Source organism: Marmota flaviventris, chromosome 1 (genome assembly GCF_047511675.1).
Source record: "Marmota flaviventris isolate mMarFla1 chromosome 1, mMarFla1.hap1, whole genome shotgun sequence".
NCBI lineage: Eukaryota > Metazoa > Chordata > Mammalia > Rodentia > Sciuridae > Marmota > Marmota flaviventris.
The window spans coordinates 52,979,000-52,998,499 of NC_092498.1; the positions used below are offsets into that span (position 1 = coordinate 52,979,000).

At 34.4% G+C, this 19,500-nt stretch overlaps 1 protein-coding gene across 1 annotated transcript in view; it reads right to left on the bottom strand.

The window, feature by feature from the left end:
- Grm8 (glutamate metabotropic receptor 8) overlaps window positions 1-19,500 on the bottom strand; it is a 754,509-nt gene that overhangs the window by 135,669 nt on the left and 599,340 nt on the right. The window contains exon 7 of the mRNA XM_034635666.2: window positions 11,945-12,081. Coding sequence (XP_034491557.1) covers window positions 11,945-12,081 — 137 coding nt within the window. The remainder of the gene's footprint in view (window positions 1-11,944; window positions 12,082-19,500) is intronic.

Consider the following 19,500-nt stretch of genomic DNA (forward strand, 5'->3'; position numbering starts at 1 on the left):
GAGGAGGGCAGAGGCGGCCACTGAGCTCCAGAACAGCTGCTCCATTCTCTCCTTCCACTCAACATTTGAGAGTCTGGGCAGTTTGGGGGCAGCCACGAGGGAGCAGCAGCAGATGGCTGCCATGCTCTGGAGGTGTACTCTTGAATGGTGAGGGCTCCAGTTACAAAACGCAGCGATATTTATATGCCTTAAGTATAATCTATGAGAAGGCTGCAAAGAGACACATTCATGGAAAATTATCATTTTTAATTGGAATTTTTAATTTAGCTCTCTAATTTTAGTAGCAATTTTATATTATATATCAGCCATAGTACAGTTATTAATATTAAAGAAAAATAAAACTTTAAAAATATATTTTTGACTTCTCATCCAGGTCTTATGTATTTGAAGCAGGGGTAAATAATCAAGTGACAAAGTTTATGAGGGAATTTTTCAGATTCAATCCACAATGACTGTGAACTTAGACCATGTGCCAGTGAGAAGACCAGAATTTTCCATGGGCATTATCTTATGTGAAGCAGATGAAAGTCTTTTTTTCCAAGTAAGGGTGAAAGATCTCATTAAAAAAAAAAAAAAAGACCCAGGAAACAAAACTCTAGACGTTCATTTCTGTTTAAATGGATGCCAATCCAATTCTGACCAAATTTTTACTCATTTCAAAATATGTCAGAAATTCTCCCAAAGAAAGGGACAGAATTGAGTTTTGGACTTTTTGTTTGTTTTTAATGTGGTTTTGTGTGGCTGGTATTTTCTATTCAAAATTATTACAGCCCTTACAAATAATAGCTTATAATTCCATGGCATTTTAAAGTTCACTAACTATTTTCACACACAAAACTCTTGACCTTTACATTTTTTTTTTATAAAATAAGAATCACTATATAATAGAAAACTTCAATTCATAGATGAGGAAAGATTTCAGAGCAGTAGTGTACTGGCTGGAGTTGGCTTCCATACTAGAGAAGCAACATGTTCATAATCCTACAGCTGGCAATAGACATTACAACTAGGCTTTGCTCTAATGCTGGCAGGACCACTGTCCAACTGTTTTATGGAAAGGGAAGAGTAGTCATTACTCCAGGAAAAAAAAATCCCATTGCCTGTCTTACAGAGTGCCTGAGAGTACCCACCATCCATCAACCAAACTGAAGCTCAGGCTCTGTCTCCTGAATTCACCCACTAAATCATTCACTTATGAATTTTAAACTGTGGCATTGAAAGGATTAGTGAAGATTATTAACTTAAACAATGAGATAATTATTTGGTACTCTGCTATGAATCATTGTTACAGAACTAATTACTAAATAAAATTTTAATGTTGCTATCCCTGCCTCAAAGGTCCCTAAATTTCTTAAAATAAGATCAGCTCAATATTAAGTTCAAGAAAATACCACAACACAAATTAAGGTGTTTTATAAAATGAATACTAGCTTATTCCAAATAAAAAAAACTAAAGAAAAGACTATGGTTAGGATAAAAGATGAGGGTTTTTTGTTTATTTGTTTGTTTTCTTTTCTTTTTTTTTCCAGTAAATAAGCTATAAGTTAAGGCATGCCTGTTCACTCATATTTTGAATGATCCAATAGTACTGGTAAATTGTGATTGTCTCTGAGGGTCATCTTTTCTAATAGACTGATACACTTAGTCTTCTTAATGTGCAGTTTTCATTAGGTCATTTCTTTACAGTGACTGAGACCAGTTACAATGTAAAATCCACATTTAAAATTGAGATCAAATTCTAAAATTTGCTTCTTATAGAAACCTTCTAAGATTTTGGTTCCTGTGCTCTCTATTCCTCAGGGAAATTCTGACATTCCCTCGTTCTGCCTTGGTGCAATCTACTCCCTACCCCTGGTATGTCCTGCCTTCCTATACCTTATCCAGAACATTCTAGAGCCATCAAAACAAATCTGACTTCCTTGAACCTTTCCTTTCTTCTAAACCCCATTCCTCTTGTATTCTTACCTATTTGAAATTCATTGTATTCACCATCTTCTACTGTCCAAACAGTCATGAACTTTTCCTTGATTCTAATTCTCTGATATTCCTAAAAGCATGCACACAGGAGTCATATACATATTTATATATATTCTTGAATTTCACCTGTGTTTCCGCCAGTCAAGTGAAACACAATAAGTAACTTATTGGTAATTTTAGTTTTCTATAAAATGGCCATTCTGAGAGTCCTTAACTCCCAGGGTTATGATTAGGATCAAATGAGTTAATAAGTTTATAAGTCAAGGTAGGTGGAAACTTCAACTTAAGCCAGCATCTCTCAAAGTAGATTTCAAGGAATATGAGTTCTGCAAAACATTGCTTGAATAAAAGGGAGTTTGAGGTTAATACATTAAATTGAATCCAGTACATCTAATGCACCCATCTCAGTCAGTTGCAATGTACATTAGCACTTTTCAGGCTCTAAACTGTCTCACAGGAAAACAAAGCAAAAAAAAAAAAAAATTGTCCTACCATCCCCTCACACAGTTTCTGTGTGCATATATAATAGCTATTTAAAAGCCAGCCGAATTGGTGTTCTAAGGAAAGTTTTGAGAAAATGCTGACTTGGACAAGAACTATAGTTTCATCTTGGAAAATATTTCAGACTCAGGTTTCTAACAGTTTTAGTTTTGTTTTTTTTTTTTTTTTTGTTTTTTTGTTTGTTAAAGAGACCATCTCCAAATGTTCAGAGTCATCACAAACCCTGAAAATGAACAAAATTTCATCTCTTGGGTGGCTATGCTACGAGGTTAGCAGAATAGTACTGACTTTCCAAGGCTCATTATTTCTTAACAATAACTCAATAACTTTAAAGTTATGAAAATGTTCTGTTTTTCATGTGATATTCAACAATTGCTTGTCCAGCCAGTAGCAGATGTAAAAAAAACATCTCAGGAGACAAGTTCAACATAGAAATATGTGAAAATGTATAAAGAGTGGGTAGAAATTCTAAAGAGTCTCTAGAAATGGGTATGCATAGCTGGTAGTTCATGAAGGAGGCAGAACTGGGATGTGGTCACTAAACCTGTGTTCTACTACATCCATCTCCAAAAATCAAATTCTTTACTTCTTTACAGTATTCCAGGTAAAAGGGCAATAAACACTTGTGCACTGATTGTCTCAATGTCATAAGCTGAATGCAACCAAATCTGTGAAGGTACAGTGGGAATTCTGAATTCACTTTATTTTATTTTATTTTTTATGGGAACAAAAATAAGCTGAGCTCACCTTTATTGCCCACTCGTGGCTGGCTCTTCTCTAAGCTATCACATCCCCTAATTCCTCACAAATATAGACCTTAACTCTCCTTTTATTTTCACGGAATAGTGTTTTTCCAATAAATTAGTATTTCACAAATCACATTAGTCATTTCTACTTATCCTCATTTGAATTCAATATACCTAATAGGAAATCAAGCTTTCCTATGACAGAGCCCTATTTAAAAAAAAAAAAAAATGTGTTACGAAATCATGCTTTTGTGAGAGCAAAAGTAATGTCAAAGTCCTTGCAACAATTTTTATATTTTTTAAAAACAACTGTCAGCTAAATTATTAAGTCATTATTATTTTCTTCCATTTTATTCTAGTTTTCTTAGGCTGGAAGTAGTCATATTTCTTTATAATAAATACCCCAAATTTTATCAACCATAAATGGAAGACCTCTGAATCCTTAAACACCATGAGGTGTAGCACCATCTACATAGATAAATGAGGTCATAAACATATTAGGATCCCTTTTAATTCTGAACAAAAAAATAAGCAGAGAATTACATTCTAACCTAAATCTTGATATCTAAAATATCCAATTAGGAAAAAAATAGATCTGGAAGAAATTTTAGTGAATAACTATAGCAAATTCCTGATTTTATAAACATGAAAATTGAAGCTCTAAATATTGAGTTACAGAGTATGAACCCATCTGAGGCTTAGTCTTCTAATTCTCAATTTTACCTTCCACATTTATCACAGAGCTCCCAAGGGTCTCTCTCTGAAGAGTGAGGTCTTGATTCCAAACTAAACAAAGCTTTCAGAAGTGATGTTTAACCCTTATATTTAATGTAGAATATGTTTTAGAAAATAGAAAGGGTTGCAAATTTCTGCAACTTCACCTGGAGCCAAGGGATCTCGAACCTCAGTGAAATGGTATAGGGAACTGAAGAATTCCAGCTTCTGGCTGTTTCCCTTCCCTCAGTCTTGAGGAAAGATGTCACATGTCACATTAGAGTTTTGGCTCAGTGGAGAGGTAGAGCAACTTTGTTTTGTGTAATTTCATGCTCTAACTAGTAGTAAAGGACTTCAACCTACAGCTGGGGGCTATATGCTTTATTCATATAATATTTCAGTTCTTAGTTATAATTCTTTTGTATTTTGTATATTTTATATAACACCGAAGAGCCCTCTGAGCTTTTAAAAGTACCCTAGGATATAGAGCTCACATATATTTTAGTAAATCTGCCATTTAAAAAAAATTATTCTTTACCCATTATTTTTCCATTCTAGAGTATCATTTTATGTTTTTGACCTTATTTAACCTACTTAGTCTACTCATCATGGCACAATTGTACTCACTTTGCTCCTCACAAGGTTAAAATTAGGATTAACATACCATTTATGCTTATTTTTATTCTTTATTATTCTCATAAAAGTCTAGAAGGACCATCTTCCTTTATCCTTCTTTGAAACTCATTTAAAGAGACATTTTCTAATTTATATTATTTTCTTCTTTAAGATACCTTATATTCTTTCATTTGTCTTTTCCAATTTGACCTCTATCATCTTTTTTTTCAGGTTTCTTTTTCTTTCTGAGTTATTTTTATTATTACTTAGCCAATTAAGCTCTTTTCCCATTTTTGTACTACTAACAATTTTTAATATCCCATTTTTTCCTTAATAAACCATCAAAGTCCCTCAATACTAGTAGATTACCCCAGGAAACTACCTCCATCTGGATCTAGATAACCAAATTTAGCTTCTCAATTACTAATTGGATTCAGATCTGATGTGACATAATTATGTATGTTTTTAAAATAGTGAAGCAATTATTTTACTTACTCTAATGAACAGTCTGGAAGAATCTATTGGTCATTATTCTTGATGAGAAAAATCAAATCTATTAACTGAAATTCACTAAATCTATTTCTTTTCCCCACTTTCTCACTTGTTTATTCACTTTTTTTTCCTATTATGATAAATGTTCCATAGTAAATCCCTTTAAATAAGTTATGGAAGAAGTCTAGAACAAAGAAAATGACTAGATGAAGGAGAAAGAATCAGACAATTAGATAAAATAGAAATGAAGTTAATTCTTAATTACAGTCTAATTCTTAATTATAGCTAATTCTTAGTTACCAAATTCATGGATCCACTTTTTCTCCAGCCAATATTAACTATGCTGCCAGAAACATACTCCTAAAGTTTGAAGATAGGGCTATCTCTTGAAAAACTCATTGTATCTTAAAACATACTAAACATGTTTTCCTGGTTTTTGAGACCCTGTAAAATTTAACTTGGAGTCATTTCCCTTCATGTCCCACATGTTCTCTGATCAGATTATCCTCTGCTCTAGAGCATCTCAGGATCCCTTAGTTCACTAAAGAAATGGCATCTTTTTCACCTCCCTATGGAAAGCATAGACAACAGTGTTCAACCACATCATCGCACTTACATTTGCATTATGAAGTCCTTGAATAGGCAGGATAGTTCTGCCCATCCAATGGTACTGTTCCTCAATGATAAGAGGCTACTCAGAAACTCTAAGGCCCTCTGGAGAACAGAAAGTTCTGCAAATGGTGTGGACAGGAAGAAGAACCAGTGGTTACAGTACACCAACTCCTATAGAATTTTGCCTGGCTCCATAGATCCATTCCCTTGCTCCCATGTATGATTTTGAACTTCCCTGAGTTTTTCGTCTGGCTAGATTACATAGGCCTGGTCCTTGGATATCTTGATAATGTAACCATCATGTCACAGAGGACCTCCAATGGGTAGATCAATATTAAATCAAGTGGAAGCAGTATTTGAAAAGTTTGGTCTGTACTCTGATGTTCGGAATAGAGAATAGCTGTAAAAAGAGATGACTACACCAGGATAACTCTTCTGTGCCCATTCAGTAAACTCAAAATGTGTTTTTATATTTTAAAATGTTTGCTCTATGACTTATATGCTTTGGAAAAAAAAACAGAAATTTGAGCAAATTTTCCAGCAGCATTTCACTTCATTAAATCAGTCTTTACCCCATACCTGTAATATAGTATCTATCACATGGAATTCTGATTACACATTTGGCTTTTGTAGTAAAGGATCAATCAAATACACATATATTATATTGGGACTTCCTCAACTTGCTTGGAATGCAGAAAGAAATAATTCCCCAGGTTTCCCTTTTTTTTTTTTTTTAGGAATTTCTATTCTGGATAAATGTCAACCGTTTTAAGCCAAAATCATTAGATTCACTAATTTAATAAAGGAACAGCTTTTATATGATGAAAGATAACAACATAGTTCTGAAGTAGTGATTGATTGAATGGAGTTGAAACTGTTTGAGGGAAGACCTGTTTACTTAGGAGTCATGCACTTTCTTTTTGCCTCTGTGTCCCTGTTTGCAGATTTGCTTGCATTTGAAAATACTTTCTTATATTATCTATCTATCTATCTATCTATCTATCTATCTCTATCTCTATCTCTATCTCTAAATCTATATTTATATCTATATCTATCTGTATATATATTTATCATCTATCTGTGTATAAAAGTCCACTGTGTGAAATAATAATTATAAAAATGACTCCCTTTCCTACAAGTATGAAAGTCGGTTCCCTGAGCTCTTTCTCTACATTCTGTTAGAACTTTAAATACTAAGTTAGCCTGCCTTTGTACTCTATCCTGAAAATCTTTTGTTTGCCTTCCTTTCCTGTAAGAAGACGATTAATCTTCAAAGCTGTATTTTTGTTTATTAGATGCTAATTTATTCTTTTCAAAAAGTCATTTTGGTGTCATTATTTATATTTCTGTTTATGAGCTAGCAGACATTTTGAATAAACATTAAGATGATTAAATTTTAACCACATTCTTGCCAAGTCCTAAGTAGACCCTTGGTAAGCACTAACTGAGCATATCGTGAATAATATCCTGATTCGAACCAAATTATGATTGTCATACTCATTTTACACTTAATATGTGTCAGGCTATGTTATAGGACCTTTATAGATGCAATTGATTTATATCAAGAACACTATGAAGCAGATATGACAGTTTCTATGCAGATGAAGAATTTGAGACCAATAAAGGTAAAAACAACATGACTGGGGCCACACAACGCAAGAAAGGAAGGTCAGAATTCATCTTTTGGACTTTGAGATCTTGTTCTTGGGTATTATATTATGATGCATTTAATATTTATAATAAGCCTATTATTTTACTTAGCAGATGGGAAAACTGAGGCTTAGCATTCTAGACTTCATCAAAAGTTACTTTTCTATGGAATGATCCAAGAAAAAGTTAAATCAAGTTCAAGGAAGCCCCTTTCCTACTTATCACTCTTCCAATTAACATTGTGCCAACTAATTGTGGTTGAGACACAATTGTGAAATTATTCTTCTTCACTATTTTTATTTATCTCAAAATTATTTGCTAAAGAAAAAGAAAAAAATATAACTAATAACATTTAATGCGTGTCTCATTCCTACAATAATCCAGAAAAATCGGCTCTGGTTGAAAAGTATAAAAAGTGAGCCCTGAGTTATTTTCGGCCCATCCAGTAACCTCAATACACCTTCTCCCTGTGGACTCAGCAGCATATGGCTGTGCTTCTCATGGTTCAGACTCTGCTGTTTATTCTGAACCTCTAGGTTACAATATGTTTTGTAATCACTAATAAGGACCACCTGTCTCTTGAGAGATTACACCATATAAAAATAGAGACCTAATTGTTCAAATTCACTCTCAGGTAGACAATACGTACTTTGTGTGTGGACCAAGATTACTGAATAGAATACCTAAATGAAAATAAATTATACTAACTGATTATAATTGCTAAATTAAAAACATATGTCCTTTATATAAAAAGAAAAAAGAGACAATAATATTTGGAACAATAAAGGCTATGCTTTGGAGGATATGAAATGCCTTACACATTTTCTAGAGAAAAAGAATAATCTGCTGGTTTTAAAAATTTATTCAGTTTACTAAAATATATTCAGTCCAAATTTGCTGCATTCAAGTATGCTTAACCATATAGTCTCTTGTGTAAAATCATGTTTAAATTCAGCGTCACCTCCCAAAAAAAACAAACAAACAAACAACAACAACAACAACAAAAAAACCCTGGCTTTAAAAACAAGCAGAATTCAGTTCAGTAAATACAGCCATTTACTGAAATTAAATAATAATTTTAAATAATTTTATAATAAATATATTATACACAAAAAGTTTTATAATAAATAAATTAACACAAAATGTTAGCAAATGCTAACATTGAGAGTATAAAACCAATTGTAATTCTGGTTTAATAGAATAAGAAGAAATAATGTATATGGAGAATAAATTCTCCTTTCAGTACCTCGCTTTGCTCCCTACCACAATTCCCATCAGGCCACATAGGAACTTGTCCCTAGGCTGCCACTGCAAAACTATGTCCACACCTTCATCAGTACACCTTTCTTGCTACAGGAGAACTGTTGGTCTGAGGGTCTGTCTCCCCTTCTAATCTGGGACTGCCCTGTGAGCAGAGACCCACAGCCTCTAGTCTCAATCCCTAGCAACTTGTACAAGCACAGAATGAACTTAACAAGCCTGTTAAAAATAGCTGCCTGTGCCTCTTGTCTGCTTGAAACGTTATACTCTTTGATCACAGACTGGTGACTGCAATAAATAATGCTTCAGTGTGTACTTCAAAATTGCTGAAAGAGTAGATTTTAAGTGTTTTCACCACACACACACACAAATGACTAGTATGAGAGAGGATGGATTTGTTCATTAGCCTGCTTTAAAATCATTCCACATTGTAAACATACATCAAAATACCACATTGTACTATATATAATATTAGTCAAATAAAAATAAAATTGTAAATGTGTTTTAAGAAAGTATTGCATGGTTTAAACATAAAAACTTGAAAAATAACACACACACACACATAACTGCCTAAGTGATAATTTCTATTCACAAAATACTATAGAAAAATAAACAATGTGTTTACATTATGTAAAGTTTACTTTTTAAGGTAAATATCAAATATCAAAGATAGGCAGAAACAACTAACTGTGGGGACAAAAGATTAGCATTTAAATGGGAGATTCTTGGAACTTTATAAAGCAAACTCAAGTACTTCTTCTAAAAGGACCTTCACTTCCCTACTCAACACACTTACTGTCACATCTCTCACTGATCCCATAGAATCATGAGATACGGAGTAATTGTGTGCCAGGCCCTTATTGTGTTATTTGTTTTAATTCTTGTTATAACCATATAAGGTAGTTGCAATTACTATTTCCATTTTACTGATGATGCAACTCAGGTAAAGAAATTGGTGCCTCGCCTAAGATCTAAGCATGACTTTTAAAAACCAGTAGCTTTCCAGGCAGGTATCTGATCCATCTTCCAAGGATAGTTTGTTTGCAACGATAGTCCCCAAAATTCAATCCATGGTTTATAACTCTCTCCACAGCCTCATTCACTGTTCTCTTCTGAGAGTTGCATTTTCACAGTTTCAGTGAAAGTAGCACTACGGTATAGTTACAAACGATCATAATCATGCACGAGAAATAATTCTTACAAATTGTTTTGATATATTTTATGAACGATAACATGATGGTAAACATAAAACTTTCATGCATCATTAAATGTACATAAAAGAGCAGCTTGAGATTCAATATGAAGTTTTATAATAAATACATTATACCCATATAGATGTGTGTGTGGGCACTTTGTGAATAACTATTTTAGGTGTCTTATTACTATATACTAGTTCATGTATTTCTTAAACACTGAATTTTGTTATGGGAATCCTTAATCGTAAGAATGTAATAGGCAATTTTGGCTTTGATAAAAGTCAGAGAAACGTAGCTTCCCTCTTTAAACCCTTGTCAAATTTTGTCATGTTGAATAATTTTACTTCACATAAATCTACTTCCAAATGAACATTTGACAAAAAGTTAATGATTTTCATGTAATTAACAACTTATGGAATTTTCTATGCATGTTTCAGTAAATCTGTTTGGATTCAGAACAATGTATGTTTCATGAAGCACTTACATGCAGTAAATTGTAGACACATTGTCTTACATGCTCCAATAGTTGGAAACATGAGCTGTCTCTGCATGGCTGCATGCAGAGCTATGATAATTATCAAGAAGTCATTTCAAAGAAACTATAAATCATACTCTAGTTTTATTTTTTCTCATTATCTACTTCTTTGCTGAGAATACCATGACAGATGCTGCCAAAATGTATTACTTCAGGAAACATATTTGGACCTACAGAAATAGAAATTTGTAAAATACTAACTGATGTCTTTTGAATGGGTTCAAACACTAGAAAGCCTATGCACCTCCCAACAGGATTACCATAGCTTAGAGAACCAAGAAGAGGAGACACATTTCATTAGAAGAAAGGGTGAATTATTTACACATTTGAACAACAGAACAATGGAAGATGTTCCTAGTTTAGTAGAAGCATTTTAAAAGCATCTTAATGTCTACAGAGGAAGCATTGCTGCTGTTGTAGTGATTCCTTGGCCACTTAAATGTCTGAAAACAGTCCTATGTTTCTGAGGAAGAGAGGCTGTATGAATGAGTTCCCATTCTTAGCCAACACATCTGGGCACACTCTCTATACCCAAAGAAGCCACCTGCCCTGATATAGCAAGACCTGTTAAAATGTGAAATAACTCTTAACACATTGGTAAACAGATGCTGCTCCAATATTTCCCTCCACCTTAAACCCTCCCTACCCTGCCATGCCCAATCCAGTGCTCTGCTCCCTGCGATTTCCGGAGCCTCCCTTATCCATCAAGTTCTTTATCCAATGCACTTTAGAATTGGTTGGCACAAGTACCCGATGGTTCTCGCCCAAGTCCCTAAAGACAAATGCCCTCTAGGAGTACTTTTGGGCTGCCCACTAGACAGGCACACCTGCTGAAACTCCTCCCTGCTGCCATCCACTTGTGTCAACCACACTGGGTCCCTGCCAGACACCTGCAGAAAGAGCTGGAGCCTCAGGAGGAGCATGGTTCTGTAGCACGCAAATGTCCAGCTACCTTTCACAACACCCAAAGGCCCTGGGATCCTGCTTAGGAAGCTTAGGCCAGGGTTCTCCAAGTTATCCTCGTATGGCTACTTACAGAGCTATAAAATCTGTGGAGCTTGGACTGAGATGTCTAAGGTACACAAAGGTACCAGGCAGCAGTAAGGGATGCATAATAATCTGAAGATCACCCTGTACACATCAATTTCCCCTAGTGTTGTAACTCAAAGAGGTAATATAAATATTGAGTATGATTTACTTCCATCCATCAGGTATAGCCATTAGGTGTCACCTTATGATGTGGCAAAGGTAATGTACACTTTTGTTGAAGTCCAGACTTGACAAATTCGCTACACATTTTGCCACTCCCACCCTCTCTCTCTCTCTCTCTCTCTCTCTCTCTCTCTCTCTCACACACACACACACACACATACACACATACTCTTTCTCTCTCTCTCTCTCTCTCTCTCACACACACACACACACACACACAAACACAAACACACACACAAAGTGTGCAAAAGACATGAACTAGCAAGTTCAGAAAAGGGAAAATTTCTCTAAGCGTATAGCCAAAGAAAAGATTCACTAAATCTTTATAGATATTAGAAGATTTTTTTCTACAGAGGTTGAAGTTATGTATTTTAAAAGAAAGCATCTCTCTTTGAGAACCATATGTATTAATGCACGTTTACATTGATACTTGCTTTTAGATGAAGCTGATTGGTCCAGTGCCCGATGACTTTGTACTCTGTACTTTTGTTGGTTATTTGATACTGGAAGATATCATAACGTCCGGGAGCATCTCCGTTTTCATTAAAAGTGACAGGCGTACCAGCACTGCCTATAAACGTTTAGAAAACAGTGTTAATAAAGTTTGAATAATATAGACCATTGGGATTATATTTTCTCTAAAGAAGAATGGTAGATAAAATATATTATGTGTTTTAAGTGATACGAAGATTGTAATCCATACAAGGTCATTCTTGATAGCAATAATATCTTTTAAATGAAAATAAGCCAGATGTACGAATAGGAATCATATGTGCTTTATTATGCACATTAGAAAGTAAATGATGAGCATCCAAGTTAGGCAATGTACAGAGAAGCTAAATAAATATAAGATGATAGACTGAATATTCATTGCTTGCTACACAGAACAGTAGTTAATAGAGAAAAATGTAAATGTCTTGAAGCGTGACAGCTATTGTACAATACGAACTTCAAACAGCAATTCCAAATTGGCAGGAGAAGATTCCAGCCAGAATCCTTGGAGTTTGATTTCATCTCAACTTCAAATCCACACTCAAGCTGTTGCCCTTTCTAATTCCTCTGCCTCTGCTACCTCTGCCCAAGAGAATATCAGCGTGGGCTGCTGCTGGGAACCTCTCAATGGGTGAGGCAGCAAGCCTTGGGAAATTCCATCTCTGTTCAGATCATAAAAGTCCCTTGATTCACAGGGATGAGTGTGACAGTATTAGAGCAGCACAGGATGCAAAAAATGCAATCTTTCCTAAACTCCATTTCTCTCTGAAGCTTTCATCTTTCCTCTTAATAGCTTCGGCTCACTTTTACTTTCCATCTTATTGACTCTTCTATAATTACGGGTGTCTGAGTGGAAAGGGATCACCACCCCAGTGTTGTCTTGCTCCATCCAGCCTCACTCTACACAGACTTTCTGTTCCTTTAACAGCCTTTAGATCCCTTCATCTTCATGAATTATTCTTTCCTATCTCAACAAATTCACCTGACACCCATCCCTCTTCTTGCTGCCTATCTTCTCTCTACCGGCCCCTTCCCTGAATTTCTCCTTTGAAGATATTGGATTTAATTTCTCTTTTGTACTAGAAAGAAAGTTTCCTCTCCTTGCTATCTCTTTTTCATATTATATTCTCCAAAATCATATATTATTCTAAATACACCAACTTATATATTTCCATCTGATAATGAGTTTATTTTATATGTACAGTTGTTTACCTAATAATCAATAATTACAAAATTCTGAAACATTTATCAGGCTAAATAGGTAAAATTATCAAAAAAGATAGTAACTTTGCAAATAATTACCATCACAACAGCAATTAGAGTACTTAGTATTTAATGAAAATATTTAATATCTGTTTTCTTGATTTTTTCTAAAATTAGAAGATGAAGTCTCTAATGAAACCACAGATCCCTGATATTCTTAAATACTGCTGAGCCGACAAGAGGTAGCACAGCCTAGAGGAAAGGTCACTGATCTGAGGGCTAACTCCATTCCCCATTTACATTCACAATCTGTGTATGTCTCTTTTTTCATTTATAGTAGGAACTTAACAATGAATATAATATATTTTTGGAGTTGCTAGAGAACAGTACCCATGCACATCATCATTCTTTTTATTAATTCATGGAGGAGTTGACTTTATGAATCAATGGAAGACTGAGGAATTAGGGGGGAAGCAGGAGCTCTCTAATCAACCAGTATCATCTTACCACTTCTAGATATTCAAGTGGAAACCCATTTGCTTTTCTTAACCAACACCTTTCCTAACTTCTAATGTGACATTGAGGTGTTAACCTCTTAAATCCTCAGTTTCTTCATCTACAAAGTGGGAGTAATAGCACTTTTCTCATAGAAATGTTGTGAGAATTAAAAGAATCAATTCTTATGAAGTGTTTAAACCAATGAATGAGATAATTAAATATTTTTATTCAGTAAATATTTAGATTTAGATTCAGTAAACACCAGTGCGTGTGGATAAAAAGAACAGAGGCATCTTTAAGCGATGCCTCAACAAAAAATTATTGAAATTCCAATGGTGAAGATCTGACTAGAAAAACACACATTATGAATTTCACAGTATCATCAATTCCTGACATTTATATATCACTTTGAAATTTTTGAATGTCACATTCTCCACTGAATAAAATGATATTTAATTTTCTCTAAGTAGAATTCCCAATGTTGTCACCTCCTTGACCAAATGATTCCTCATCTCCTATAATAGCAGTTTCTGATTATTGTGCCACAATGATACTCAAGATGGAAGAAAGTTGCTTGTGTTATACACTCCCATGAATGTACTCTGGGTTCTACAAAATTTCTAGTGTGACAGCTGTTTCTATATCTCTTTTCTCCAATTCAAGAAAGCCTATTGGACAGCAAGTGAACAAAGACTACATTATCACAAAAATATAACACCCAACTTTGATACTTTACATATTATTTGTAGCATCAAGTTACACTAAATTTGACATGGAATTTAGGGGAAATATAGGATTAGGAGTATGAGTTCTGGAATCATATTGTGGGGTACAAAGCCCCAGTTCTGCCACTTATTAGATGTTACTATTTTAAATTCTTAATTTCATTATATTGCACTTCAAAATGGGTTAATAGTAATTTCCACCTCAGAGGGATATGTAAGTATTAAATGAACAAATCTATGTAAAGAGTATTATATAAATATTTTATATAAATATTTATATAAATATTATATGAATATTATATAAATATAAATATTATATAAATATTATGTAATTTTTAACTGTATCTTTTCATTTTGTTGGTACATTATAATTATACATAATAGTAGAATTCACTGTTACATATTCAGACATGCAAATAATACACTTTGTTTAATTTCATTGCCTAGTACTACCCCTATAGTAAATAATTTTTTTTTCCCACACCAATGCTATTTGAACCCCCACACCCTTATTGATGTAAGAATACTTGAACTTCTCAGGGAGCAAATATGGTTTTCACGACATCTCTCTTACTAATCTTTATACTGTTTTAACAAAATGCCACATAACCTAAAATCCCATTCCCTGCATCACAATGCTCTACTTGCCATCCTGCCTTTGCATGTGCAGTTCTAAATCCCCTTCCTGCTTCTTCCTAATCATCTTGTTCATTCCATTCCTCTGAGATGTGGCTCAAGGGTCAAGCTCTTGTAGAGCATGATCTTCCAGACCTGAAGCCAAGACCCAAGTACCACTTCCATTCACTTTACTTTGTATATTTTTATTATTGATCACATACATAACTAACATCCATTCAACAGATATTTCTTGAGAGCCTACCTGGTGCTCAACACTGAGTTGATTCTGCCTTCCTCACAAAGCCATGGTCTCCTTAGTAAAGGTGGAATGTATCTGTTATCTTTGTAAGCACTGCACCAAAGACAGTGCTCAATATTGAGCAATCAATCAATAAATTACAGGCAAGCATAAAAGGGGCACTCCCTCATGCTCTCAATCAAAGCCATGCTCAACCTCTTCATGATATTATGAACTTCAAAATAATAAATATATAAATAGGGCTGGGGATATGGCTCAGTGCTTAAGTGTCCCTGCATTTAATCTTTGGTACCATAAATAAATAAATAATAGTGTGAGCTTCATTTGTATCACCTCTCTTCTTTTATATTCACAAATGAAGAGATCAAATCAGTCCTTTACTCATTGTTATCAATGTGACATTAGAAACCAAAGCAAAACTTTGGCATATCTCTAAATGAGCCCTGAATTAATTTCTGGTAGCTGAAGAAGTTTTCATTGCTTATTGCTTTAGCATCTTGTTTTTATAATATGTTTTTTGGTCATGGGCTAGACTTGCAGTTGAATTACATCAAGCCTCTCACATAGAGAACTGACTCTGTTGCATATTGATGTATCTCAAACTATTGCCCTGGTACTCTGGTCTATGTAACAAAGACATGCAAATAATATACTTTGTTCACCCTTGAATAGACATGAAGGACTCATTGATGGTTTACTACTTTATACATGTTTGTTATCTTTTAAAAAGATGATCTTTTGTACTGAAATTAGTCACTCTGTGAAAAATAATTAAGGAAGATTTTGTCTAGGACAAGATCAAATGGTAAATGACTCTGAGTATATTTATTAATTTATCATAACTAAATTACATAAGTAAATATAAAAAATAAATTTGAACAGGGAATAATCATATAGATATAGTATATCATATATAGAGTTATATACATATAATATTATAAATCATGCTCCATCAAATTTTCTTGTTTTACTCCTTTCCATTCTATACTTTAAGAATCTCATTTTTAAGTGCATTAAATTTTTAAAATACTTTTTCATCCATGTATGCTAGCAAGAAATGGAAACAAACTCATGAAGTTGTGAAGTAATTTTTACTAGTCAGGTACTGCCCTCAGGGTTCACACATCTCCTGGAATATTTTCTGTACAATAAGAAATGTATGGGAAAATTATATTTTTATTACTAGGCATCTCAAGAACTTGTAATGTGGTTGTATAGGAAAAATTATACATCCAGTGAAGATTTTATTTGAAAATGCTGGGTCTTTTGAGTTTTTTGTGAGGAGAGATTATGGGCTTGGGATTCAGGTACTAAAGTTTGATTTTTGGATCTGCCAATTACCTATGTGATCTTGGCAAGTTACCCTCATTAGGCCTCATTTTTCATCTGTCAAGTTTGCAAAATGACCCCAACCTCTCTGGGCTATTTCAAGGAATACATGAGATGACACATGTAAAGCATTTAATGTGGGCTTGCATGCAATAAGTCGCAATGAATGAAAACTATCATCATCGTTATCCTTTCCTTTGCCATTACATGTATGTTCCCTTGGTCTACATTTTCTTCCTTCCACAATGCAAAAAGCAATACAAGAATAATTCATTCACCTCCCTGTGCAAAAATTACACTTTTATATATTTATAAGTGTAAGCTTCTCTATTTAATTTCAAATTTACTACTTTCCTCCCCACCCTTCTCTTTGCTACCCAAACTTCATCCATTAGCCCATCACCACCTCCAACATTAGACAAGCAGGAAAATGTAAGAAAATATAAGAAATGTGAGATCATTAATTTAGCATTTTTAGCAACCTTAGATAAAGAATGACTGTATGAAATTTAAGGCATTGACTAAAATGCAATGGAAAAGAGCAATTTTCAACAGAACCTCAGTTATTCATGTTCTTCTTTTCCTTATCGTCTCCATTTTGTCAACAATAATCATTACTGTGTATTTGAAAAACACTTCCTAGTTTACTTATTTAGGAATCAGTCTGATTACTCTGACTCACATCCAGGACACAGCCCTATTCATTGAAGACTTGAGTTTCTGACTCACCGTATTCTTCATCCACATTCCTGCTGTTCTTTCTGGAATTCTTACTACTCACCTGGGTGACTCAACATCCTGGCCTCTGCATTAACTGACTTCACTTAGAATTTTCTTTTCTTTTTTTTTAATGTCTTATAATCTATGATCATGATCACTCTTAAAATTGCCCCATACAATAATGATGTCATTTACAAACTTTTCCTTCTGGACAACACTTTTTACCTCTACTACAAAAATTCTATGTGCCCCTATACTTACCAATTCACAGATCACCCTTTTTGTCACTATACCTCACTACCTCACCCCCCATTATACTTTCTCTCCTCTTCTTTTACTACATGAGTTCCATGATCTTCCTTGTGTATACCTTTTGTTTTTATGTACTTCTCTCTATTCAATTTTGTTCTTCTACCAATCACAGTCATGGTTAAACTAAATTGTACTCAAGCAGCTGAATGTTGTTAAAGAAACAAAAACCCTACTGTCTGGAAGGACAAGACTCTGCTGAGGCAAGTGTTGTACCCAGGGCATGACAGAGGGTGTCTGTCTCCCTAAATTTTACATGCAGGTAACTGTATGCTTTAGCTAATGAGGAACCTACTATCTGATCTTACCTTAAATTTGCAACATCAGATTTCACATGTGCAATCAACATTGCTTTGTAGTCCTATCATACTTTGCCATTCAGACCCCTTCTTTCTGGATATTTGACTATTTAGCATCTTATTCTCACTCCTTACATGTTCAATACATTCCATTCCCTGTCATTTTAGCTTGTCTCACAAATTCTTACTGAGAAAAAACAGCAATAAGACAGAAATTCCCCTGTCACTCCACTAGAAAACCTGCATCCACACTGGTACCCTGTTTTCCCTGCTGTTGCAACACACCTTCCAGATCCAATCAAAGGCACATTCCTTCCCTGGTGTCCGGCTTCATCCACTCTCACCCTCTGCACCCTTAGGTCCATAGCTAGCTCTTTATTTTACATCAACAAATTTAGAATTTCTGTAGAAGTATACCCTTAAATTTGGAAATGAGTTCTAATAGTTCTCCTCTTATTATGAATGCAAGCAAACAAATCCCATTACTCTAATCCCAGTCCCAGCTAGATACTGCCTTCATTTCCACCTCCTTCACAACAAAATGGTGCTTACTCTCCAGTTTCTTATTTCTAACTCTTCAACCCATTTTGATTCCAAATTTAACCTCCTACCTCCATTGATGAGTTTTGAATTGGAATGTCCATTTCTGAGTGCACTATTCCAACTATCTGCATTTCCACTGTGTTGTTTTATAATTATCTTAAACTTCACATTGCAATCTTCTTACTCAGATACCATACTTGATATTTACACATTCCCAAACATGAAGAGTCATGTAATCTGTCTCCTCTTAGTCAGCACCTATTGGCCATTCATTCAATCAAGTCAGAACATAAATCTATACCCCACGACTTACAGTACCACGTTTGGGGTGAAGTGTTGTGAACTCTGGACTTCAGTTTGTAACAATATATCCAAATTGGTTCTTTACCACACTCATGCAAAATGTTAACTGGAGAAACTATGTAAGAGGGTATACATTTACTGTATATTTTATCCACTCAGTTTTTCTATAAATTTAATTTCTCTTAAAATGTCTTAAAAAGTAAAAGAAAAAAGGAGAAATCAATTATTACAGTATATTTTTTATGAAAACCAATATATGCAAAATATCATGTCAAACTATAAATAATATATGAGTTTTAATGAGGTAGCTTTCACCTTTTCTCCTAAGTCTCCAAAATCCTAAGCATATTTTATGCTTACAGCATATCACAATTTGAATGAGCCTCATTTCAAGTGCTCAGTTGCCACCCATGGCTACTGGTGACCATATTAAAACAGCACTTTAATACTGTCTACAGGGCAATTCAATTGGCCCCTACTCCAATAGTACCGAACCCTCTTCACTAGTTTTTCCCCTAAAAGTATATGGGTTCACCCAAGTCTGACCTAGGACTCAGAGGATGCAAGATCGCAGGAGTGAAAATTTTAAAAAGGCAAACAAACACATGCCATATCTGGTATAAACAGATTCTGTCTCAAAAACATCCACAGTTTTCCCATTCCATTTCCTTTGCCACTAGCTCAGTCCAGAC